Source organism: Lemur catta, chromosome 7, assembly GCF_020740605.2.
Source record: "Lemur catta isolate mLemCat1 chromosome 7, mLemCat1.pri, whole genome shotgun sequence".
Classification (NCBI taxonomy): Eukaryota; Metazoa; Chordata; class Mammalia; order Primates; family Lemuridae; genus Lemur; species Lemur catta.
Genome location: NC_059134.1, coordinates 100,695,529 through 100,719,576, shown reverse-complemented (window position 1 = coordinate 100,719,576; position 24,048 = coordinate 100,695,529). Strand labels below are relative to the sequence as shown.

The window sequence follows — 24,048 nt, the reverse complement described above, 5'->3', positions numbered from 1 at the left end:
AATATTTTTAAAAATAATTTGAGGCCTAGGATGACAGTATATTCCTTCAGAAAGGATATTACTTTGGTACCAAATATGCTTGCCTTCATCAGGTGAATGGGGATATTATAAAAATGGGTCTAACTTAAATCCAAGTTCAAGACTTGAGCTTTCCTGGACCATCCAGATAATAGGATTCTGAGCTACAAGTTCATAGAAATTGACTTGTATCTCAGAGCATATGTGTCAGTGGTGGGGTATCTGACTTCCTACTTTGGGAAAGCTCTGGGTTTTGATTTTTGTCCCCTCACCCCAAAGACTGTCAAACTACAGTTTAATCTCAAGGTTATATATTCCAGATTGGTAAATGCCCCCAGGACAAAACTTGCTTTGAATGCTGGACTTAATTCTCTGGGTTTTAGCCTTCTAAATGTTGGCCCAGTAATTCTTCACTGTACTACTAGCTTTTCAACATTAAAAAAAAATTTTTTTTTCTATATATTTTTAGTTGTCTGGCTAATTTCTTTCTATTTTTAGTAAAGATGGGGGTCTCGACCGCTCTTGCTCAGGCTGGTCTCGAACTCCTGAGCTCAAAGGATCCACCTGCCTCAGCCTCCCAGAGTGCTAGAATTACAGGTGTGAGCCACCGCGCCCAGCCCTAAAAACCTTTTTAACTTCCTGTTTTTTAGTTTATCTTTAGAGGAACGGTCAGAATCCAAATACCAGAAGCCTGTCTCCCCTTAACTACCTGCATATAATATTAAGAAGAGACATCCCAGGGGATTCCCTGGGTTTTGTTTATATTTCTCCCTGCCCCCACTGGGTAAGAGCAATCCTATTTCCCCTTGACAATTGGAATCAATCACCCTAGCCAACAGTAAGACCCTCTTTTTACTTTCTTGCCCAGTGGCCTGTGGAGTAACAAATGGCTCATTATAATCTCAGCTCATGATTTAGAGAAATCTTTATTGTGCCCCCTGGCAGAATCATTTCTCCCTTGGGTCCCAAAGGCCCTAAATCAACCAGAGTCCAGAGTTGCAGGAACAGGAAACAAACATTTTACAAAAGACTCATTAGTTGAGAGTGCAAGAGAGTGCACCCCCACTGCCACTTCTTGGTTCCTGCTTCTAAGAGAAACACTAGATATACTGATCCCTAGTTCACAGCATGTAGAGTAGTTATTGTTTGGTGATACAGAATTTCTTAAAAGACTCCTAAAAGAACTGAAAACTATTGATGCTGGGCTCATAGGCTGCCTTTCCTATTATATGGAACTAGCCTACTTACTATTACTAATATTATTAAATTCAAACTTTTTATTGAAATATACATATACAGAAAAGTATATAAATCTTCTGTAGTTTAATTTTTACAAAGTGAACAAACCTGTGTAAACCACTACCCTGACGAAGAAAAAGAACATTACTAGCACTAGCACCTCAGTAGCCACCTCTCCTGACTTCTGTCCCCACAGATTAGTGTGTCTGTTTGTGTAACGTTACATAAATATGTTCTCTTTTGAATTTGGCTTCTTTTGTTCAATATTAACTTCCCGAGATCCATTCATGTTGTCATAAAGTAATAGTTTGTTCTTGCACTGCTGTCTAATCCATTCTACCGTTGATGGGCATTTGCGTTGTTTCCAATTTAGAGCTATTACAAATAACGCTGTTATAAACATTCTTGTACAGCTTTTTGGTGTATATATCCAGGAATGGACTTGCTGGGTCATAGGGTATGCATATGTTCTATTTTAGTGCTAGCATGCTTTTTTTTTTTTTTTTTTGAGACAAGGTTTCACTTTCCCTCTTTCCCAGGCTGGTCTCAAACTCCTGGCCTCAAGGGACCCTCCCCACCTCAGGCTCTTAAAGTGCTGGGATTATATGTGTGAGCCACCAAGTCCGGCCAATGCTAGCATTCTTTTGATCCCCACTTTGAAGTCTTCTCTGACACCCCTATCCCCACAATCATTTGGTTCCTAGGGGTAAAACAGTACAGAATGCACCAGTATTGTTTCTGGATTTTTCTTCCAAGCTGCTGACACCCATTCTGCACGTTTGCTGCTGGTGCAGGGTTAGCAATGACAAATACCTCACAACTCTCATCTGCTAAACATAATTATAAGGCACAGTGATGGTAAGATGTGTTCTGATTCTGAAATATTAAAATGAGGGTGGGGTGGTGAATTTGTGCATCTTGGAATTGGTGAAATAAGGTATAATAGGGAAATGACAAGGATCAAGGACCAAGCCCTGGGGACTCTAACAGAGGTTGAACAGAGGGAGGCTGGAGTAGGCGTGGCATCTCAAGACCTGTAGCAGAGTTTGAAAAAGGAAGGAATGGCCAATTGTGTCATAAGCCCATCAGGACAGAGAATAGATGTCTAAAGCTATTGAAACAGAGGTTGTGATGACTTTTCTTCTTCTTTTGAGACAGGGTCTTGCTCTGTCACCCAGTCTGGAGTGCAGTGGTACAATCATAGGTCACTGCAGCTCCAAACTCCTGGGCTCAAACGATCCTCTTGCTTCAACCTCCTAAGTAGCTAGGACCACATCACACCCAGCTAATTAAAAAATATATATTTTTGTAGACATGGGGTCTGCTACGTTGCCCAGGCTAGTCTTGAACTGCCGGACTTGAGCGATCCTCCCTTCTTGGCCTCTCAGTGCTGGGACTACACTCGTTAGCCACCATGCCTAGCTGGTTATGATGGTTTCATTAGGAGCTGTTTCAGTGAAAGGGTAGGAAGAAAATCCCCATTACACTGGGTGGAAGAGGGACTTGGAAACAAGGCAACAGAGATGGGGAGTATAAACGGAATATTTGCTTTGATAGGGTGAATGAAAAGAAATGGGGTGATAATTGAAGGCAGACTTGGGCTTTTGATTTTTTTTAACGGGGATATTAAGCCATGTTTGTACACAGATTTGCAGCTAACAGTGAAGGAGAAATGAATGGTACAGAAGACAGACGGACAGTCGCAGGAGGGAAGTTCTTCAGAACCTAAGCAGATGGAATGAACTTAGGAAGCAAGGGAAAAGAGGCGGGTACCAGTGAAGTCCCGGAGCTGGATTTCCTGTTAGAAAAGTAAGGTAACTTTCGCCAGATTGCAATAGTTAGGCCAAAGAACTGTCCAGTTCTGGGCGCTAACTTTCCTCTCCCTAAAATGGGCACGTATTTGGAAGCACAAGTGGACTGCATACCACTCTTCCCTTCAGCTACCCACCAGCCCCTCACCTGTGAGTGAGGGCAAAGGGTTAACCACGTGGTGAAAGGTCAGCTAGGCAGCAGGACACAGGCGCTCCATCCAACCTTTCTCCAGGCGCCCCCAGCTTCCACCAACCTTTGGCATTCTCATTTCTGCACCAGGTCACATTCTTCCCCGTCCTCCTGCTCCTCTAACTAGAAGAGGCGGGACTCGAGCCAGAGCAGCAGCGCGCGTACCGGTCTCTGGTTGCGCCTGCGCGTTGGGCTCCCGTGCGATCTCCACGCTTTTCCTTCCAGGACCGGGCGCACAGACGCGATGTTCGTTCTCCCCCGCTCGCTCGCGTGCGCGCGCGCGCCCGGGAGGCGCCTGCGCAGAGGGACGAGGACGCTGGTGCCACCGTGCGGTCCCGGCGCCTGCGCGCTGCGGGCTCCGGGGCTTCCCGGCCTGAGGGAGAGGAGCAGGGAAGATGGCGGCTGTGGTAGAGAATGTAGTGAAGCTGTGAGTGGTCGTTTCTTTCTCTCCTAAGCCAGGAGGTCTTGTAAGGGGCCTGGAAGTAGGGGGCGGTGCGGGAAGGGACGAGGCGGGGAGAGGGACATGCCCGGGAAGGCCATGTTGCGACTCCTAGTGGGGAGGGAAACCGGAGACTCCGGAAAAGACGTTGCGCTTCTTTGGAAACTTGTGGAGGCCCTGAGGGGGCACACGGGAACCCCTGACGGGAAGCCTCCCTGTGGGGACGTATGGTCTGAGCGCTCTTCGGGGCTTACGGTTTCCAGAGTGTGGCGCCCAGGCTGCGTACGAGAAACTTACCGTCCAGCTCCTCTCCGAGACGCCTCCGTCCGGGGGAACCGGGCCGAGGCCCGGGCTGTCCCGCGGCGAGTCCTGGCCGACCCCTCCCCATCTGCCCGCAGTCGCCCCTGGAGCAACAGGCTCGGCGGCCTCTGCGGGCGCAAGGACTGCGGGACTGTTTTAGTTCTGAGCGGCTCCGTGACGTTCGGGAGGTCTTGGGTAGCAGGTACCCGAGACTAAAAATATTCTTGGGAAGAATTTGTGGAGGAGCAGGTACCGAAGGGAAAGAACGTCAGGGGAGTGGGCCTTTGCGCCGGCCAGTCGCAGCCATCAAAAACCGGGAACTGGACTGAAGCAGCACGGACGACTTGAGAGCCTAAAGGGACATCTAAGTGGCCATTCTTGCTATATTACCATACCATTGTGATGGTCAGATTTCGAGCAAAGTTAAAGTTAATGGTTATTGGGGACATGGAGACTGGTCTGTTAGCTGCTTTCTGTGAGTTTAAGATGCTTTGGGACTTGATTTGTCCAGCCTCCTTCCTCCCTGAAGAAAAATCTGAATGAGTTTTGAAATGGGTTAATGCCCCGTGAACTAATAGAGCAAGCTTCTTTTAATGGGTATATTGGGCATGGTGCGAGGGTAGGAAAATTGAGTGCTGTCTAGCTGTCCAGTCGGGGCGTTTGACTGGAAGAGAAGGTATAGGTTGGGGACTTACAGCTTCTCCTCTTTGTCATACGCTGAGCCCCCCTCTTCCCAAGAGCCTTTTTAAGGGGTAAGTTGCTTCTCGCTCCTGCCTGGAGCTTTTTCTTTGAGCTTGCTTTCCCACTTCCATTAAGCTAAGTGCCTTCTCCTCCTTGTGGTTTTTTTTTTTTTTTTTTTTTTTAACTTGCTTTCTGCTCCGTTCTGCTGCCTCTCTCAGCCATCCCTCCTCCCAACACTATTATCTTTCTCTCTGATCTTCCCACTCCAGTTTCCCCAGCTCTTTTCTTCAGGCTGACATTTTTCTCAATTTAGAAATGACACTGTTGATATACCATTTATACAGTTATCCTTCCTGACTCAGATGTTTTTTCTTTGTTTCCCTGCCCTTCTCTTTGTTGACTTCCCCCATCCCATTGTAAGGAGAGGCTTTACACAGGTTTCATGATTATCGAAAAAGAATCAAAGCTTCTTCTACCTGGGAAACCTTACTGTACTGCGGGAATGTCAAACTTGTCTGGGTTTTGAGAGTTGTATGTAATGAGGGTCTTCGTGTTGGAAGACTTTCTTCGGGGAAATAGGGTTTCCAGCCCTTTCATATAGTGTTATAAGTGAGGGGTTGTCCATTTAAATAGAGCATGACTTCTCATTTCCCTTTAGAAAGCTGTAGAGATTGTGAGGATCACCAGCCACTAATTCCTGAGTACTAACAATGAAGAAACAACTTTCTCCTCCTGATTTCTAGCTGCAGAGGGCCATGGACCATAATTAATACAGTCCGCTGCAGAACTGTCTTTTTAGCAAGGGGCTTCCATTCTTCCTGCACCATTCTCACCCTGGAAAGAGATGCTTTTTTCTTGCTTCTCTTAGTTATAGTGTGCCTAGTCTTCTGACAGCTGAGGTTATACATTGAGGTCAGGAGCACTAGCGCATCTTTTCTAACCTGCATCTTGTCCTGGGAGAAGAATTCTCCTATTTGGAAATTCTCTGTCCCTCCCAAATATGATGTCAGGATTAAAACAGTTTTTAAGGAGTCTTACTAGGGTAAAATAATAGGATAAATAGCTGTGGCTGCTGACTGGTTTTGAAACTTTCTGAGTTAGATAACAAGATCTAGAGAATAATATTAACTTAAAATTTCTTGCTACAGGAGCCCTAAGTTCTTAGGAGCTCTCTCTCATTCTCTCTTGCTCTCTCTTCATCAGATTTTACACACACACACACACACACACACACTCTCACACTCACACACTGCCTCTCTCTCTCTAAGTGCTTCATTCCCAGCCTTCTTACCCAGAAGACTGCTTGCCCCACCTTCTGAAATCCCACTTAACTCACAAGAGCTCTGACAGAACGTCTCATTCATTGCCCCTAAAATCGTTTCCAGCCTCCTTGCTCTGACTTTGCAGCCCTCACCCAGTCTGGCCCTTCCTTCCATTTGACTTCCAGTGTCGGTATCAATTCCCATCAGCAGAAACAAAGGAGCTGCTGCACTCAGCCTTGTTTATCCAATTTTACTGTGTGGTGAGGACGTGGCTGCCTCCTAAAGGCGAGCAAATGTGAGCCTCTCGCTTCTCCCCTCTGCTTTCCTGTACAAGATTCATGCCTACCTGAGATTATAGTCATTATAGCTCATTGAATCAAGCCAGGCTGTACTTGTGGTATTGCCATTTCTTTGTGTGGTATGTGTCTTTTTCACTTGCTAGAAACGTGCTAAGCTGTGGGGTGGTCTGTTGTGACTTCTCACTGAAGGGCTTCATCAGATTCCAGAGCAGAGTTTGTTGATGTAGTCAATTTATAGACATAAGTTCGGTTTCTCATGCCTGGGCTTTCTTTCACATGGAATCCTGGTATGTCAGAGCTCATCTAGTCCAGCCTCCCCAATCTAGAAGAGGAACCAAGGTCTACCTGGGTTAACCAAACATCCATGTTTATGTGGTGACTTGCACCCTAGCCAGGTCTTTTTACTCTCAAGTCAAGTCTATGTTCCAGATGTCTTACTGGGTATTGGGGATGCTATGGGAAAGAAATTGTCTCTGCTCTCAGTTTAAGAGGGATTGAATATGAATATGAATTGTTTCAGTTAGTTTAATCTCCATTACCAAAGTGCTTGTTAAACCCTGAAGGATGAGAACAAGATTGGTTCTATTATGTATACATGCTTCTTAGCACCAGATAACTCCTAGCACTGTGCAATTTTCCAGCTTTTTAAGACACTTACCGTTGATTCAAATTTCAGATTGAGTCTTTTGAGACCAAGAAGCTTCTTTCCTATATAATTTGTGCAAGAATGGGGAGGGCCCCAGGATGGGCCTTAGAGCAAACAGATTTCACATCAGTAATAGTGCTCGATAAAAGCTTCAGCGAACTTCAGGAATTTGCAACGTCTTCCATAAATGTAAAATTAGTATATAAAATTAATTAGTTGGTTAAAAGCCTAGGTCTAAATCCAAAAGATATAAAAAGGTATATGGAAGAAAGTGCTCTAGTCACCCAGTTTTTCTCTCTGGAGGCTTGCAGTTTCTTTTCCACCCCTTTATTACATAAAGGGTAGCATCCTGTGACACTTCTCAGCACTGTACCTTGCTTTTTTTTCCTAGTTATCTTGAAAGTTGTTTAATTATCAGTACATAAAGAGCGCCTTCCTTTTTTTATGGCTAAATTGAATTTTATTGTATGGATTTACTGAAGTTTGCTAAATACATTTTAGTAAGTCCCCTAAACCTTGTTGAACTCTTTCCCACCTTTCTAAGGAGGGGCTAACATCTGCTTCTCAGAGTCAAGAGAGTTAACATCTTAACTAGCACAGGGCTAGATTTATGAAAGGCCCTCTTCGGGGGTTAGACTGAAGTCTGATTAGATACATGATGAAATCATGTGTTTCTGATGGCAATTTATTTGTAAAGCGCCTTTCCTTGTGATGGCTTAGTGAAGGGCCTTGCTGTCCCATGAGGCAGAAATGAAGGCAAATAGAACCAAAGAGACAGCCTCCCAGTCCCTCGAGCCTTCTAGAGAAGCAGATGGCAGGGGAGCAGAATAGTGCAGCATCCCACACCCCCAACACACACACACACACACACACACACATCTGATTTTTATCTTCCCTGCAGCCTTGGGGAGCAATACTACAAAGATGCCATGGAGCAGTGCCATAATTACAATGCCCGCCTCTGTGCAGAGCGCAGCGTACGCTTGCCTTTCTTGGACTCACAGACTGGAGTCGCCCAGAGCAACTGTTATATCTGGATGGAAAAGCGACACCGGGGTCCAGGTGAGGGTCCAGACTTGGGAGAAAGGGACTCAGGAACACAAGGGGGAAGAAGTTTCCTCATCGTAGGTGATGAGACCATTGAGAGAGTTTTCCCTGGTGTTTTCTATCTTTGGATGGACATGGCCTTCCCATGACTAGAGACCCAGGGAGGGCGAAGCAGACAGGTTCACAGCAGCATCTTTGTTTTTTGACCTGCTCAAGCCATTATCATGCATCTGGAGAGCTGTGTGTTAGCCAAGGCCCCTAAGTTTACATTTATTTTCCACAACCTTTTACCCAGCCCACCAGGCTCTCACTGTCAATATTCCTCACTTGCTCTAGAACTCAAAGGGGGCCCTACTCATCTAGAAAGTGTTTGATATTATTTTCTAGGGCAGTGTTAGGGTTTGACTTCTCTCTTTCTTTCTTCCACAGGATTGGCCTCTGGACAGCTGTACTCCTATCCTGCGAGGCGCTGGCGGAAAAAACGGCGAGCCCACCCTCCTGAGGATCCACGACTTTCCTTCCCATCTATTAAACCAGGTAAGACGCCCTCCCTGGGCAGGGACAGAGCCTGTTGCATGCTAAGAGGCCTGCTAATCACCTGTTATGTACCAGGCCAAATACTAGATCCTGAAGATACTAAAATGAATAAGATGTGATTCCTTCCTTTAAAGAGCTCAGTCTAGTAAGAGAGACAGGTAAACAGATGGGTTACAGTGCAATTGAACTAGGGTGTCTTGGTTCCTGGGCAACCAGAGAATAGAAGACAGTGGCTGGCCTTCAGTAAGCCCCAGCATTGTATAGACTCAGAGCAGTCTGCTTTCAGCCTTTCTGAGCCTTGCTTCATCCTGGCCTTGTTTGCAGACACAGACCAGAACCTAAAGAAGGAGGGGCTGATCTCTCAGGACGGCAGTAGTTTAGAGGCGCTGTTGCGCACTGATCCCCTGGAGAAGCGAGGTGCCCCGGATCCCCGAGTTGATGATGACAGCTTGGGCGAATTTCCTGTGACCAACAGTCGAGCACGGAAGGTATGAGTTTATCCCTGTGGCTGAGGGAGCTTTGATGGAAACCAACCTTCTCTTTGTCGGGGCCACCCAGTTACTATTAGGTTGGTGCAAAAGTAATTGCGGTTTTAGCATTGTTGAAATTTGTTCTTTGATATTGGAACACATTCTTAAAAAATAAATGTGGTTATGTTATACATCACTTTAATGTGCATTCTCACTTTGGTTTTTTGCTGATGATTTATTACTTGCTGTTTATTTATTTTTATATTTATTTTAGATTGTGAAAATTATGTTAAACAAAAAGCAAATTCGAGCAATTTTCTTATTTGAGTTCAAAATGTGTCGTAAAGCAGCGAAGAGAACTCACAACATCAGCAATGCATTTGGCCCAGGAACTGCTAATGAATGTACAGTGCAGTGGTGGTTCAAGAAGTTTTGCAAAGAAGACAAGAGCCTTGAAAATGAGGAGCGCAGTGGTTGGCCATCACAAGTTGCCAACGAGCAATTGAGAGCAATCATCGAAGCTGATCCTTTTACCAACTACATGGGAAGTTGCCGGAGAACTCAGCGTTGACCATTCTACGGTTGTTTGGCATTTGAAGCGAATTGGAAAGGTGAAAAAGCTCGCTTAATGGGTGCCTCACGAGCTGACCGCAAATCAAAAAAAATCATCGTTTTCAAGTGTTGTCTTCTCTTTTTCGATCGGATTGTGACGTGCGATGAAAAGTGCATTTTAGACAACAACTGGCGACAACCACCTCAGTGGTTGGACCAAGAAGAAGCTCCAAAGCACTTCCCAAAGCCAAACTTGCACCCAAAAAAGGTCAGGGTCACTGTTTGGTGGTCTGCTGCCAGTCTGATCCACTACAGCTTTCTGAATCCTGGCAAAACCATTACATCTGAGAATTATGCTCAGCAAATCGATGAGATGCACTGAAAACTGCAATGTCTGCAGCTTGGCGTTGGTCAACAGAAAGGGCCCAGCTCTTCTCCACAACCATGCCTGACCGCATGTCGCACAACCAACACTTCAAAATTTGAACAAATTGTGCTACGAAGTTTTGCCTCATCTGTCATATTCACCTGACCTCTCACCAACCGACTACCGCTTCTTCAAGCATCTTGACAACTTTTGCAGGGAAAGCGCTTCCTCCACCAGCAGGAAGCAGAAAATGCTTTCCAAGAATTAGTCAAATCCCAAAGCACAGCTTTTTATGCTACAGGAATAAACAAACTTATTTCTCATTGGCAAAAATGTGGTGATTGTAATGGTTCCTATTTTGGTTAATAAAGATGTGTTGGAGCCTAGTTATAATGATTTAAAATTCACAGTCCGAAACCGCAATTACTTTTGCACCAGCCTAATAGAACTGAAGCAGAAGCTGTGGAGCAGGAGCAGGCACCTGCTGTTCTGTTCCTCCTTCATCCCCTGATTAGTGTCGGGTACTGACAGGCTTCTTTGTTCCCATCTGGTCTTTCCCATTGCTAAGCACAGACTGTCACTCATTCATCCTTTTTTGTCAAAAAAGTTTTTGTCATAGTTTTTTGGTGCCTGAGGCTACGTAGGTGAAACAGACGTGGTCTCAGCCAACAGGGAAGATAAAACTATATATATAAATGATAAGGGCTGAAAATATGCCAGGCACTGTGTTAAGTACTCTTCCACATGCTTTCTCCTTTCATCTGTACAACCTTAGGGGGTAGGTCCAGTGGTCCCCGTTTCATAGGCAGGGAGACTGAAACAGAACAGTTTAAAAAGTTCCCACAAGGTCGCACAAGTAAGCAACAAAGCTCTCATTTAAACTAGGAAGTGAGTGTTGGGAACTACTGATAATATGCCCCCTGGGTGCTGATCAGAGGCAGGAGAAGGCACGGGTGCTTGGGGAATTAGGGAAAGCTTATGGAGTCATGCTGTTTGATTTGGTCCCTTGGCATAGTGGGAAAGGCATTCTAGGGTAAGGAAACAGCGTGAAAAGAGGCACAGGGGAAGGAAAGCCCAAAGCCTGGAAAGGAGCAGGAACGGCATTGGAGAGCGCTTAAAGGACAGTGGTGAGGAATGAGGCTGGTGTTGGTGGGGCCAGGTCAGAGGAGGTTCTGGGTAGCCTTGGCCAATCCCATCTCAGTGGAGCTTTTGGATGCACATTATTTCTGCTCATCAAAATCCTTCTGTCCACTCAGCGGATCCTAGAACCTGATGACTTCCTGGATGACCTCGATGATGAGGACTATGAAGAGGACACGCCTAAGCGTCGGGGCAAGGGGAAATCCAAGGTGAGAGACTGGCTCGGGGCCTTCAGCCTGGGGCAGGGCAGCCTGGGAAGTCCCATGTTTTATTTCTTGCAGTTGCCATTTTCCCTTTCAAGTGAAATTAGCAGCCACTTTCAGGCCTAGACACCTCAGTAAGGGCATCTTTTTGCTCTTGGCAGGGTAAGGGTGTGAGCAGTGCCCGTAAGAAGCTGGACGCTTCCATCCTGGAGGATCGAGACAAGCCCTATGCCTGTGACAGTGAGTGCCTCACTAGTGGGTGGGTAGTCCTTGCCTTGGCCCAGCTCCTGCTCAGGATATGAGAGGAGGGAGGGTTGTGTTTTTGCCTGGAGTGGTAAAACAAGCCTGGGCTCTTGTCCTGCCTGCTGGCTGACTGGTTCCCTCTGAGGCTTCTCTGAGGCCTGGGCCTCTGCTACGTGGCGGGTGGGACCTGCATGCTCTGGGAGAGATTTCTGCTGTCCTTTGGGGTGGGGGTGCTTGTTGGGGGACAGGTTTGGCCTTTTGATAGATGGCATGCAGGTCTGCTGGCCCCAGTCAAGCCAGGGCCCCAGGGGTCCAACACTAAGTTTTTCGTTGTCTGTTCTCTTTCCTGTCCTCTCTGGCTTGCCCCACTTCTGTCCCTCTACCCTGGGAGATCATCACCGTTGGGGTTCCTCTCTCGCTTGCTCTGCCTTCCTGCTGCTGCCGCTTCTGTCTCAAGTGTGTCAAGGCCTTCTTCTCATGACTTTTCTTTCTGTCTTTCAGATAGTTTCAAACAAAAGCATACCTCGAAAGCGCCCCAGAGAGGTAGCTCTCTCAACTTTTCAGACTTTTGGTTTTCCTGTCCCTTTTTCCCTCCTCCCGTGTTCCTCCTGCCTTTCTCATCTCCTGTGGTGCTAGTTTTCAAATCTCTGGAATGGCAATGGGTAGGAGCAGTGGAACTTCTGCTGTGCTCCACTCCTCAAGTCCTGGAATCTGCCTTTACCACTGCTCGCCTCGCGCAAGCCTGCTCTTAGAGCTGCTCGGCCTAGTGCATGGGGCAGCTTCAAGGGCATCATAAGGAACCCACTGCAGACAGATTCACCTGCTGCCCTCCCCTGAACAGGCACTTGGTGGTCTCAGCTGATGTTCCCCACCATCCCACCAGCTCCTCCGGCATCCTCTCTCCCTTTTCCTTTCCTGCTGATCCCCGTGCCCTTCTCAGTATCTGCTCAAGCTTACAGGAAACCTCGTGGGGATCTGCTTTCCTGCTGGTTGGTGGGGGCTGGACAGGGCACTGATTTGGGAGTATGTTTGAATTTCTTTGGGGGCCACCTGCCCCAGCCGGCTCAGTTGATAGGTATCCCCAAGAGACTCCCCCCACCAACTCACTTATCTACATTCAGCAGAGATGGGCTCCATGGTCTATACAGGGTAGCTTAAGCTTTTTCCCCACATTTACTGAGGAGTAAAGAGGTTTGAAGTCTCTTCCTTACCTTTCCCTTTTCCTGCCACCCTGCGGGACTGTAGAAATTCCCTTCCCTTTCCTGACCTGGAGCTCCCCAGGCTATTACTGTTCCCAGGTCAAGCGGTGATGGGGCAAGGGCTAAGCCTCTGAGAAGCCAGTGTGGAAGAGTAGTGGTGGCCATGAGGTTGGTGTTTGAGAGGAAGAAGCTAGAGCACCCCAGGGCCTGATGCTCCTGGCCGAGGGGAGAGGGCCTCACGAAAGGCCTGTCCCAGAACAGAGCTGGTGGGTGAAGGGGAGGTTGCCCTCTCTTCCTTAGGTGGAGCCCCACAGCTGGCAGGGGTGGGATGTGGCACTCTTGTATCCTAATACCTTTCTCTGCAATCTTCTCCCTACCCAGTTTGTGGGAAACGATACAAGAACCGACCAGGCCTCAGTTATCACTATGCCCACTCCCACTTGGCTGAGGAGGAGGGCGAGGACAAGGAAGACTCCCAGCCACCCACTCCTGTTTCCCAGAGGTCCGAGGAGCAGAAATGTAAGCTGAGGAGTTGGCCTGGTTATAAAACCCCCCTGCAGGGATGAGTGGCCCAAGGGCATCATTACAGCTCTTGTCGTTCTTCCTATAGCCAAGAAGGGTCCTGATGGATTGGCCTTGCCCAACAACTACTGTGACTTCTGCCTGGGCGACTCAAAGATCAACAAGAAGACAGGACAGCCAGAGGAGTTGGTGTCCTGTTCTGACTGTGGCCGCTCAGGTACCTCCTGCCCCAGAGAGAAGGCTGCTGCCATGCTCAGTTCCCATGAGGCTCTTGCCTTGCTAGTTTCTGGCACTGTCACAGTCAACCAGCACACCTCACTTCTGGCCAAGAGAAGATGTAGCCATGGGCAGGGGCTCCTCTTTTCTCCCCTCATTTCCGGCTGCCTGTTTCACTCGGTTGCCCCCCCACAGGGCATCCTTCTTGTCTCCAGTTCACCCCTGTGATGATGGCGGCAGTGAAGACGTACCGCTGGCAGTGCATCGAGTGCAAGTGCTGCAACATCTGCGGCACCTCCGAGAACGATGTGCGTATCCCTGCTCCCTGGTGTGGCTCCTTCTGGGCTTTTACTGTTCTTCCCACAGTCCCCTCTGAAGTGAGCTTGCTGTTAAAAGGGAGCATGACCCTCCCCAGCATCCCAGTCAGAACTTTGATTTGTTGGCAGGTATTTATTGAGTACTGACTTTCTGGCAGATGTTGTTGTAGACACTAAGGGAGGGTACTAAATAAGACAAATAAGGTCCCTGCTTTCATGGAATTTACATTCTTATGGGAACAGCAATCAGCAGGGAAATGAGATTTGTATGACGTACCATGGACAAAATGAAACCAGTAATGTGGCAGAGAGTAACTGTGTTACTAATTCAGATTGACAGTCAGAGATAACTCTTCTGAGGAGGCAGTGTGGGTGTTGGAATTTGGGTGATGCCAAGGAGCCAGTCTAAGCAGGTTTGGAGGTAGAGCCAGTACAGAGGCCCTTGAGGTGGACAAGCCAGGCGTGTTGAGCAGGCTGATGTGGCCGGATGCAGTCTTCCTGCCTATGGGAGAGCATGGCAGGAGATGAGACAGGATAGGTGGACACCGCCAGGTCTGTGGGGCCTGGGGTTCTGTCTTTATTATAGTGGAATGCTGTTGGAGGGTTTTAATCAGGGGGGTGACATGGTCTGTCTCACATTTTAAAGATAACTTTGGCTGCCCTGTGGAAGGTAGATGATAGGGGACAAGAGTGTAGGCTGTGTGTGATCAGTCAGGGTCTGGCAGGATCCGTGTGAGGGACAACAGTGACTGGGTCTGAACTAGAGATGGACAGCAGTGGTTTCCTACCCAAGGTTTATGCATCTGTTCTTGCCTGCCACCTGCCCTGCCCCTCCAGAAGTAGCAGCAGTGTCACAGAAGCCCTCTTCCTGCCCCCTTCCCCCAGTGGCCTAACTGAGGTACATAAGTCACTCAGCCCCCGTGCTTTGCCCTGCTCCAGGACCAGCTGCTCTTCTGTGATGACTGTGATCGTGGCTACCACATGTACTGTCTTACCCCGTCCATGTCTGAGCCTCCTGAAGGTAAGTTGCCCAGATCAGTTATTCAGAACAATGATTTTATTAATAACTTGGAAAATATTGAGTTCTATGTTCTTTATTATCAGTTATTCTTCCAAATTAGGGAGTAAGGCACCTTGTCTTGGCTCAGTTCAGAGTGCTTTCCTAGCATTTCAACTTTTAAAGGGTTTAACGTTTGCACATTATTATTAGTTACATATATAAACACAAAAAAATCAGCCCAAAAGAAAACAGATGCTGAGCAGAGAACAGTCACCCAGAAGGTGCAATTTGTTTTCCTCCAGCCAGTCTAGGAAACTCCACAGGTCCCCTTCCGGCTGGATTTCCATGCCTTAAACCCCTTCTATATAGAAATTCAGGAGCTTATTCATGAGGACACAAACACCCAGTAGCTGTTACTGTGCACAAAGGATGTGGGCCAGCATTCCAGGTGAGAGAAAGTCATTCACTGTCTATGTGGCTGACTTGCAATATAGGTCAAACTGCTGTCACTCCTCTAAAGAATGAGGCCACTAACAAAATCTGAGAGTCCTTTAGCAGCAACAGGGGAGCACTCTCAGGCCCAGTTTATAAATCTGCTTTTGGGAGAATTAGCATGTTTTGTGCTTTGTTTTTTTAGCCATCAAATATCAATTTGTAGACAAAATCTATACTAATTGCAGAATGGCTTTCCTGTTGAAGTTCTGCGGGACACTGAGGTAGTGGAGTGTTCTTGTTGAAGTGTTGAGGCAGTTGAGGGGCAACCCCTAGAAGTCATCAGATGTTCTAGGTTCTAGGTCAAGTTTGGCAAACTAGGCCGGGCGCGGTGGCTCACGCCTGTAATCCTAACACTCTGGGAGGCCGAGGTGGGAGGATTGCTCAAGGTCAGGAGTTCGAGACCAGCCTGAGCAAGAGCGAGACCCTGTCTCTACTAAAAGTAGAAAGAAATTATTTGGACAACTAAAAATATATAGAGAAAAAATTAGCCGGGCATGGTGGTGCATGTCTGTAGTCCCAGGTACTTGGAAGGCTGAGGCAAGAGGATTGCTTGAGCCCAGGAGTTTGAGGTTGCTGTGAGCTAGGATGGCGCCACGGCACTCTAGCCTGGGCAACAGAGTGAGACTCTGTCTCAAAAAAAAAAAAAAAAACTTTGTCAAACTACAACCCATGGGCCAAATCCAGCCACAGCCAGTTTATATAGCTTGCAAGCTAACAGTGCTTTTTATATTTTTAAAGGGAGGTTTTTTTTGGTTTGTTTCTTGTGAGAACAATGTCTTGCTATGTTGCCCTGGCTGGTCTCAAACTCCTGGGCTCAAGCATTCCTCTTAAAGGAATTTTTAAGAAAAAGATGTGAATGAAACTGTATGTGGCTCAGAAAGCCTAAAATATTTAACACTCTAACTCTCTACAGAAAAGTTTGCCAAGCCCTGCTCATTGACCTTTGGGTTGGAAAGGACCTTCCTCTTACATTTTCGTGTCACGTGTCTCTGAAGAGCTAATAAAAGCTGTGGATCCTTTCCCCCCGAATTATGTCCACATGGACATATGTATAATTATGCTCATAATTTCAAGGCATTAGGACTAATTTTATTTTTTAAAAAAACGGAAGAATCCAACCATGGTATATGTTAATAAATAAGGTATGAGCATTAATTTTCTTGTAAGGAAGAATTATGTCTTCTTTTTTTCTGAAACTAGACTCAAGTCATAATGGGTTAGATCATATAGTTCACCCCTTTTCCGCTGATCAGGTCCTCAGCCTCTGCTTAGACACCTAGTGATGGTGGGAGCCCATCTTGCAGTGGTTTTCACAGAAAGCCCTATCAAACTTGGTTTCTCTGGAGCCACTACTCTTGATCTTTAGTCTAACCTTTGGACCATGAGAATCAAGTCTGGTTCTTTTATAACCACAAGCCCAAAACTAGGATGTTTTAGAAACTTCCTCTCTGCCTAGGTCCTCCTCCCACTCACAGAGCTTCTGATTTAATAGGGCCAAGAGGGCCTGGGCATCTGTATTCTGAAATAGTCCTCAAGATAATTGTTTCTTTCATCTCCATTGAGAATGATTTTTCCTCCTAGCTCAGGATAACCGTGAAACTTTGCTACTGCAGAATATCCCCCTTCCTCCCTGGAGCTGACCCCACTAGTGGAGAAGGGGTGCAGAAAGAAGAATAGCGAGCAGATGAGGGTGGTGTGGGACCCATCCTGACCCCATTATGCTTCTCTGCAGGAAGTTGGAGCTGCCACTTGTGTCTGGACCTGTTGAAGGAGAAAGCTTCCATCTATCAGAACCAGAACTCCTCTTGATGTGGTCACCTCCCTGCTCCCCACATGTCTAGGCTGTTTCTCTCCTCCACCATGTTTTTCATACCCACCTTTCCCTTCCTCCTCCTCTCTTTCACAAGTCCAGAGAATCTTGGGGTGGTTGTGCCAACCTGCCTTTGGCAGCAGCAAGCTGAGGTGGCAGCTCTGACTGCCTCTAGCCCCAAGCCCTCAGGGAGAAAGGAGCAGCACACTGCCCCAAGGCATACCTGTGGGCCCAGCTTCTCTCTACTCTCCATGAAGTGCATTCACTCTGCTTGCCTTGGGCCCAGGCCCTGGTGATCACAGGGTTCAAACAGTGTCCTCTGAGAAGGAGTGGGAGAATAGCTCGCTTCTCTCTCCGTTCTGCCTCCACTCTGGTCTCCAGGCTTTTCCCTTCCCCCAAAGTTGAGCTGGGCCAGGGCTTCTTTGCCAATAGCAGTGGGGAGTGAGCAAGCTGAGGCCACGCTCGCAAGGAGCTTTCCATGCCCTTTGTGCTGCTTAGCCTTGCCTTTTCCCATCAGAGTGACTCTCTGCAGCCCTCTGTTCCCGCTACACAGGGTCCTTTGCCTGAGCCTGGATGCTCTCAGTCACCCTCCTGGCTCTGCCCTGTCCTGCTCCACCCCACCCACGGGGAGTAGCAGCTTCACCCTATTCTTCATGTGCTCTCCTGGCTCACTCTCACGGGCGGTCTCCAGTGACCGAAGCATTCCCCACCCTTGGAATTTCCCACCTTCTGCCTCCCTTCCTATTCCCTTTGGTTTTGTGGGGAGACGGGAAGCATCAGGGGGCCAGGCCAGCAGCTTGGGGCCACAGGGAGACGTTGGATAATGTGCCTGTTTTTTAACATGATGAAAAAGCCTACCTCCAAAATCCCTTTTTGTTCTTCCTGGACCTGGGCATTCAGCCTCCTGCCCTTAACTGAATTGGGGGCCTCAGCCTCCTGCCCTGTGTATCTGGACTCCCAGGTCACAGGAAAGCCACATAGATGTCCCTTTCTTCCCTTGCACGCTCGCTAGCAGCTGGTAAGGTCTTCACCCTAATTCCTCAAGTTTCCTGCTTAGTGGCACTGACATTAAGTACTGGGGGGCAGTCCATGCTGAGACACCCTGGAGTGGCCTTCCCCCTTAGCTGTGGGCAGGCCTAACTTGCTGTCGCTTCGGAATTGAGGTGTCTCTTTTTTCTTTCTTTAGTTCCTGTATTCTAAACATTAGTAAAAATAAACATTTTTACACAGAGCCCTCTGCTGGATGGTTTATCTTCCAACTCCCAGTTAAGAAGGCCGTTTCATCCTAAAACGTTCCTCAACAGTGGTTTTTTAAAATGTTTTGAAATACAGCTTTTTTCCCCCCAAATTAAATTTTTCTGTTGAACCCCAGTATGTAAAGCAGATATAAAATGGGTTATTTTGTTAGTTTTAATTTGTTATGTGAATTCAAGTTTATAGCAATTCCTTGTTATAAAGAACAGTGAAGCTGTTTTGATCAGTATAAAATTTGGGTTAAAATCAACTTTAGCATGCTGTTTATTTCTGTGTTTTGCTTGGTTTGAAGAAAATTTTGCGTAGACATGGATACATAGATGGAAGTGGTACCAAGTTTGTAACAGCTGACCTTGCAATTTCAGATACTTAAGATGGGTCCAGAAGCTTGATCATTATATAAATACAGTAGCATTAGGCCAGGAGCGGTGGCTCACGCCTGTAATCCTAGCACTCTGGGAGGCCAAGACCTCCCAGACCAAGATTGTTTTAGCTCAGGAGTTCGAGACCAGCCTGAGCAAGAGCAAGACCCTGGTTCTACTAAAAGAAATAGAAATTAGCGCGACAACTAAAAATGTATAGAAAAATTAGCTGGGCATGGTGGCGCATGCCTGTTGTCCCAGCTACTCGGGAGGCTGAGGCAGTAGGATCACTTGAGCCCAGGAGTTTGAGGTTGCTGTGAGCTAACGCCATGGCACTCTAGCCTGGGCAACAGAATGAGACTCTGTCTCAAAAAAAAAAAAAAAATAGCGTTAATAACATAAGCAACTAGTGACATCCCCATGGGACACATGACAGCTTTTGCAGGAGTGATGAGGGCAGCCTGAGGAACGGAGGGGCCTCAGCCTGGCTTGTCTGGCTACCTTTAGTTTCCTGCAGTGCTCTCAGGCCAGGCCAGCTGCTCTTGGGGCCTGAGCTGCCCAGAGTGCAGCCCTGCAGCCCCTCCCAGAGCACATTTACATGCACAAAGCAAGTTTTCCTGAAGCCAGAGTGACCATTATGCCAGCTTATGTGGTGGATCTTGTTACAACATCTCACTTGAGTGTGTGTTTTGAAGTGCTTGTTTTTTTTAAAAATAAGGATTGCTTTATGAATCTGCTTGTCATCCTCTCACAGGTGCCATGCTAATCTCTGTATCATTCCAATTTTAGTGTATGTGCTGCCAAAGCAGGCACAAACTTAAAAGAAAGATTTGAATCAGTTGTGGGCCCCCTGAAGTATCCTGTTTCTTTGGGAACATTCTGAAAGCCATCATTGCCTATTTGAGGGCCAGGGCCTGGGCTGCTATGTTCAGTAAGCAAGCAGGGTGCCCCAAGCTGGGGGCTGTGTGAGCAGCAGGGCACAGCCAGTCCTCATCCTTTGACACTGAAATAGGCTGGAAGTAGAGGGAGTAGCAAAGTGATGATCTTTGGTGGCTGAGTTTGTTTAAGGGCCAGGAAAGGTACAAGATAAGAACACTGTAGCAGTCATACGAGAGCAAATTTGGAGAGGATTTGCAGGAAGTGGGATTTAGAATGGGACTTGGAGGGATAAACAGTGTCACCCAGTGGAATGAGAGTGGAGGTGGAAGCTGCTGAGGAAGGCAGAGATGGGGACACAGAGCTGTGGGAGGGGACAGCGGAGGGGCAAGCCATGCTGAAGCTGGGGGTAGGAAGCTCAGGACTGCAGGTTAAGATGTCTACATTTAATTCAGGACTGAAGGTTAGCAAGGAAAGGAATGATACTAGATCTTTTTATTATTATTAATACAAAGGCTAACACGAGGAGGTATTTGATCTTGAGTTTAGGAACTTGAATCTCTCAAGTACCAAAACAAATAAATATTAGTCCCCACTCTCTCTCAGAACTGACCCCACGCAAGCAGTGTTTCCGCAGCGGGCTGACGGGGCCAGCGCTGTCCATGGTAATTAGCTTTTGTAGCTTGAAGCTTGCATCCATTTTCTCCTTTCATCATTCTCCCAAAACAACTCCGTGAGGGCCATTAGCCCTGCTTGGTAGACGAAGAAGCTGGGGCTGCCTAGGGTCACAGCCAAGAAGGCCTTGGGACGCCAAGTCAGCCCAGAGGCTTGGGCAGGCCCAGAGGGCCGGTCTCAGGAGGCCGGCGGCGCCGCGGGAACTCCGGCCAGGTCCTGAGTCCTCCCGCCCCTCGCGCTGGAAGCCCCGCCCCCAGAGTGCCAGTAGAACCGTCACTTCCGCAGCCTCCAATGAGACTTAGCCGGGGGCGGGACGGGGCACCACTGAAGACCAATCTGATTGGGCCGGGGCGGGGCTGCGGCGGGTGGGCGCCGAGAAGCAGCACCACCGACTTCCCAGCAGGGAGAGAGCCCGGCGCGGGCGGCGCGCACGGGGCCCGGCTGTGCGCGAGCCCGCCTGCCGCCCCCCGCCCGCGCAGCCCCTCGGCCCAGTCTGCCCTCCGGGTCGTGGCGCCTGTCCCTCCTCTGCTCTGCCGTCACCGCCTGGACAGGGGCTCGGGAGCCAGGCTAGGGCAGGGGCGGGAGCCGCGGGAGGAGCGCTTGAGGTGGGTGCGGAGCGGGAGGCCGGGCGGGCGGGCGCCAGGGTCCGCCCCGCCGATGGGCTCCGGGTCGAGAGGGGAGAGGCCAGCCAGGGCGCGGAGTCCGGCTCACAGCCTGCCTGGGTCCTGGGCGCTCGTGCCCGCGCCCTGGTATCTCTCCCAAGCCACCACTCTCCCTGCGGGGACAACCCGCCTCCCGCTGTCCGCAGCCTCCTCACCCCTCTCACCCTTTGTCGCCTGTGCAACTGCCCTTTCGGCCCTGCCCTGCCACTCCCCCTGCAGGCCGGACCGTCACCCAGGACCCAGCGCCAAATTAGACTCTCTCCTTCAGACCCCTCCGTTGCCCTTTGTCGTTTGTACACCTGTCACCTGAACTCTGAGCATTCACTCCACACCACCCCCCCCAACATCTTCATCTGAGTCCAGCCCAGGCCATTCTCTCCATCTCCTCCCAGGGTCCCTCCCAACAGCCCTGACTGTCCCTACACCTGCCCCCTCAGCCCCAGCCCCAGGCCTTCCCCATTCATGCTCCTTTGTTGTCTCTGCAGCTGTCCCCTCGCTCTATTCATCCTTCTCCCCCAGTGATGCCAAGCCCCAGCCCAGACTCCCTCTCCTCCTGACCAGAGAGACGCCTCTGCCCCAGCTCTATGCTGGCATTCCTGGGGGTAGGGGCGGGCCCGCCCCTCACTCAGCCTGGCCATTGCCCTTCCACGTTTAGCCTGTCTGGTACCCCCTGACCCGGCTGTACTCCAGCCAGTTCTCTGTCCTCATCTATTCTCTTTCCTTCCTGTGCTCCTCTCCCGTCTCTCCTGGCCTCAGCCTCCTCTGCTCCCCTCATGCTTTCCTCCCCCCAGCAGGGGCTGTGCAGAAGTCATGGAGCTGAGCAGCAAGAAGAAGCTGCACGCCCTGTCCCTGGCAGAGAAGATCCAGGTGCTGGAACTCCTGGATGAGTCCAAGATGTCCCAGTCAGAGGTGGCCCGGCGCTTCCAGGTCTCCCAGCCCCAGATCTCCCGCATCTGCAAGAATAAGGAGAAGCTCCTGGCGGACTGGTGCAGCGGCACAGCCAACCGGGAGCGCAAGCGCAAGCGGGAGTCCAAGTACAGTGGTATCGATGAGGCTCTGCTCTGCTGGTACCACATCGCCCGGGCCAAGGCCTGGGATGTGACGGGGCCCATGTTGCTCCACAAAGCCAAGGAGCTGGCTGACATCATGGGCCAGGACTTTGTGCCCAGCATTGGCTGGCTGGTCCGCTGGAAACGCCGGAACAATGTAGGCTTTGGGGCCCGCCATGTTCTTGTGCCTCCATTGCCCCCTGAGCCACCGCCCCCAGGGCTCATGGCCCAGGCCCAGCTGCCTCTTTCCCTTAAAGATTTCTCCCCAGAGGACGTTTTTGGCTGTGCCGAAGTCCCCTTGCTATATCGGGCAGTGCCCGGCAGCATGGGTGCATGTGATCAAGTACAGGTGCTGCTGTGTGCCAACAGCAGGGGCACAGAGAAGCGGCAGGTATTGGTGGGTGGGCTACAAGTTGCCCCAAGATGCTTCTTTGGGGTCAGCAGTGAGGCTCTGCCTGCCTCCTACCACCTTGACCTGGGCATCCCCTGGTCAGAGTGGTTGGCACAGTTTGACAAGGACATGGGGCAGCAGGGCCGACAGGTAGCCTTGCTGTTGGCTGCCCGAGTGGTGGAGGAGTTGGCAGGCCTGCCTGGGCTCTACCACGTGAGGCTCTTGCCCCTGTCTGCCTCTAGCACCACGCCTCCCCTGCCCAGCTCAGTGGTCTGGGCCTTTAAGGCCCATTACCGGCGACGTCTGCTGGGCAAGCTGGCTGCCATCCAGAGCAAGAGGGATGGCACCTCGCTGACCGAGGCCAGGGTGGGCATCACAGTGCTGGACGCTCTGCACATGGTGGCTGCGGCCTGGGCCAAGGTGCCTCCTCAGCTCATTTTGAGCAGCTTCATTCAGGAAGGGCTGGCTCCTGGTAAAACACCCTTGTCCCTCGACAGAGCCTCTGAGATGTCACCAGTTCCCAGTGGGCTGAGCCGAGAGGAGTTTTCCCGCTTTGTGGACCTGGAGGGCGAGGAGCCAGGGCCTGGCATGTGCAAAGAGGAGACGGGCACTGAAGACGAGGAGGGTGGCGGAAAGGAAGGCTTTGAGCCCCTGCCCACCAAAGCTGATGCCCTCCGGGCCCTGGGCACGTTGAGGAGGTGGTTTGAGTGCAATGGCACCTCCCCTGAGTTCTTTGAAAAATTCTACGACTGTGAGGAAGAAGTGGAGCGGCTCTGTTGCTTGTGAAGATGCCTTCGCCGCTTGCCAGAGCCCCCTCCTCTCCTGTTTCCCATGGAAACGCCCTCTCCAGAAGGCAGACCCGGCTGTCTTTTTCCCGTGGAAACACAGCTCTCCTGGAAAGCGGAGAAGGGAGAGAAGTTGGGACACCAAGTCTGGGCTCGGAGTGGAAGTCGTCTAAGCCCTGAGAAGAGGGCTCTAAAGATGCGGCTTTAGGGGTAGGGATCTAGGCTGTGTAGTTTCTAAACCCTGCTCAAACGTTCAGGAACCTTAGGGCGTTAGTCTAGAGAGACTGGGACTTGGAAAGGTGGATTTGGGCTTTACAGATGGGCTGACCCCTTGAACAGTTAAAAACAGTTCTGCTTCTGGAAATAAAGTTTTTAATCAGAAAAGAGCCCAGGGTGTTATTTTCACAGGAGAAAGTTGAGAACTTTCAATGCAGGTTTGAAACATTGATTGCCGATGGTTGCTACAATGCAGCTGTCTATGGCGAGAAGGGGTCCTCTTCCAGAGCCCCAGCAGTAGGGGACCTCAGGACATGGCACTGCTCTCGGGCTGCCCTCATGAGGAGGAGGCTGGAGGACAGACAGATCCAGCGTGTTGCCCCAGACATGCTGCAGCTCCAGTCATTTCCCGCTCAGATTGTGAGTGTTTGGTGTGGGGATGGGGCGGGCCAGGAACATGTCAGGGAAGCAGAAAGGAGCCAGAACTTGAAATAGTCGTTCATTTTTTCATCTGTTCATTTCACATCTCTTCAGCAAGGCCTTCTATGTGACAAGGTTGCAAAGATGGTGTCTCTGCTAGGCACAACCTCGCAGACAATGACGGTGGAGTGCGATTAAGGGTCATGACAAAGGCTTGCACAAAGTACCGTGGCCCCATTGAGCTGGGGAGACGGCAGGTGGAAGGGAGCTTTGAGCTGCAGTTGGGTAGACAGAGGAGTGGGAAGGATACTCCAGGCCAAGGGACAGAGGCGCAGAGGCGACTGGATCACACAAG

General features: G+C 49.5%; 2 protein-coding genes and 1 non-coding gene across 5 annotated transcripts; 2 read left to right on the top strand and 1 right to left on the bottom strand.

Moving 5' to 3' along the window:
* Nucleotides 1-2,790: 2,790 nt before the first annotated feature.
* On the top strand, nt 2,791-18,234 carry DPF2 (double PHD fingers 2). Of its 3 annotated transcripts, none has more exons than XM_045556048.1 (12): nt 2,791-3,071; nt 7,787-7,947; nt 8,362-8,469; nt 8,794-8,957; nt 11,115-11,207; nt 11,363-11,441; nt 11,946-11,987; nt 13,025-13,162; nt 13,254-13,382; nt 13,577-13,689; nt 14,638-14,719; nt 16,926-18,234. In XM_045556048.1, exons 2-12 carry the CDS (start codon nt 7,815-7,817, stop codon nt 17,000-17,002), a joined length of 1,158 nt encoding a protein of 385 aa, XP_045412004.1. In that variant the 5' UTR covers nt 2,791-3,071; nt 7,787-7,814; the 3' UTR covers nt 17,003-18,234. The 3 variants fall into 3 exon arrangements, with proteins under 3 accessions (XP_045412004.1, XP_045412002.1, XP_045412003.1); XM_045556046.1 differs by lacking the exon at nt 2,791-3,071 and adding an exon at nt 3,524-3,685; XM_045556047.1 differs by lacking the exons at nt 2,791-3,071; nt 11,946-11,987 and adding an exon at nt 3,524-3,685.
* Nucleotides 18,235-19,328: 1,094 nt separating this feature from the next.
* Nucleotides 19,329-19,432, bottom strand: LOC123643078. Its single transcript, XR_006736650.1, has one exon. It is a non-coding gene; the product is annotated as a U6 spliceosomal RNA (small nuclear RNA).
* A 1,266-nt stretch (nt 19,433-20,698) lies between these two features.
* On the top strand, nt 20,699-23,505 carry TIGD3 (tigger transposable element derived 3). Its single transcript, XM_045556031.1, has 2 exons — nt 20,699-20,775; nt 21,627-23,505. The coding sequence occupies exon 2, from the start codon at nt 21,643-21,645 to the stop codon at nt 23,056-23,058; it is 1,416 nt and encodes a 471-aa protein (XP_045411987.1). The 5' UTR covers nt 20,699-20,775; nt 21,627-21,642; the 3' UTR covers nt 23,059-23,505.
* Nucleotides 23,506-24,048: the final 543 nt, after the last annotated feature.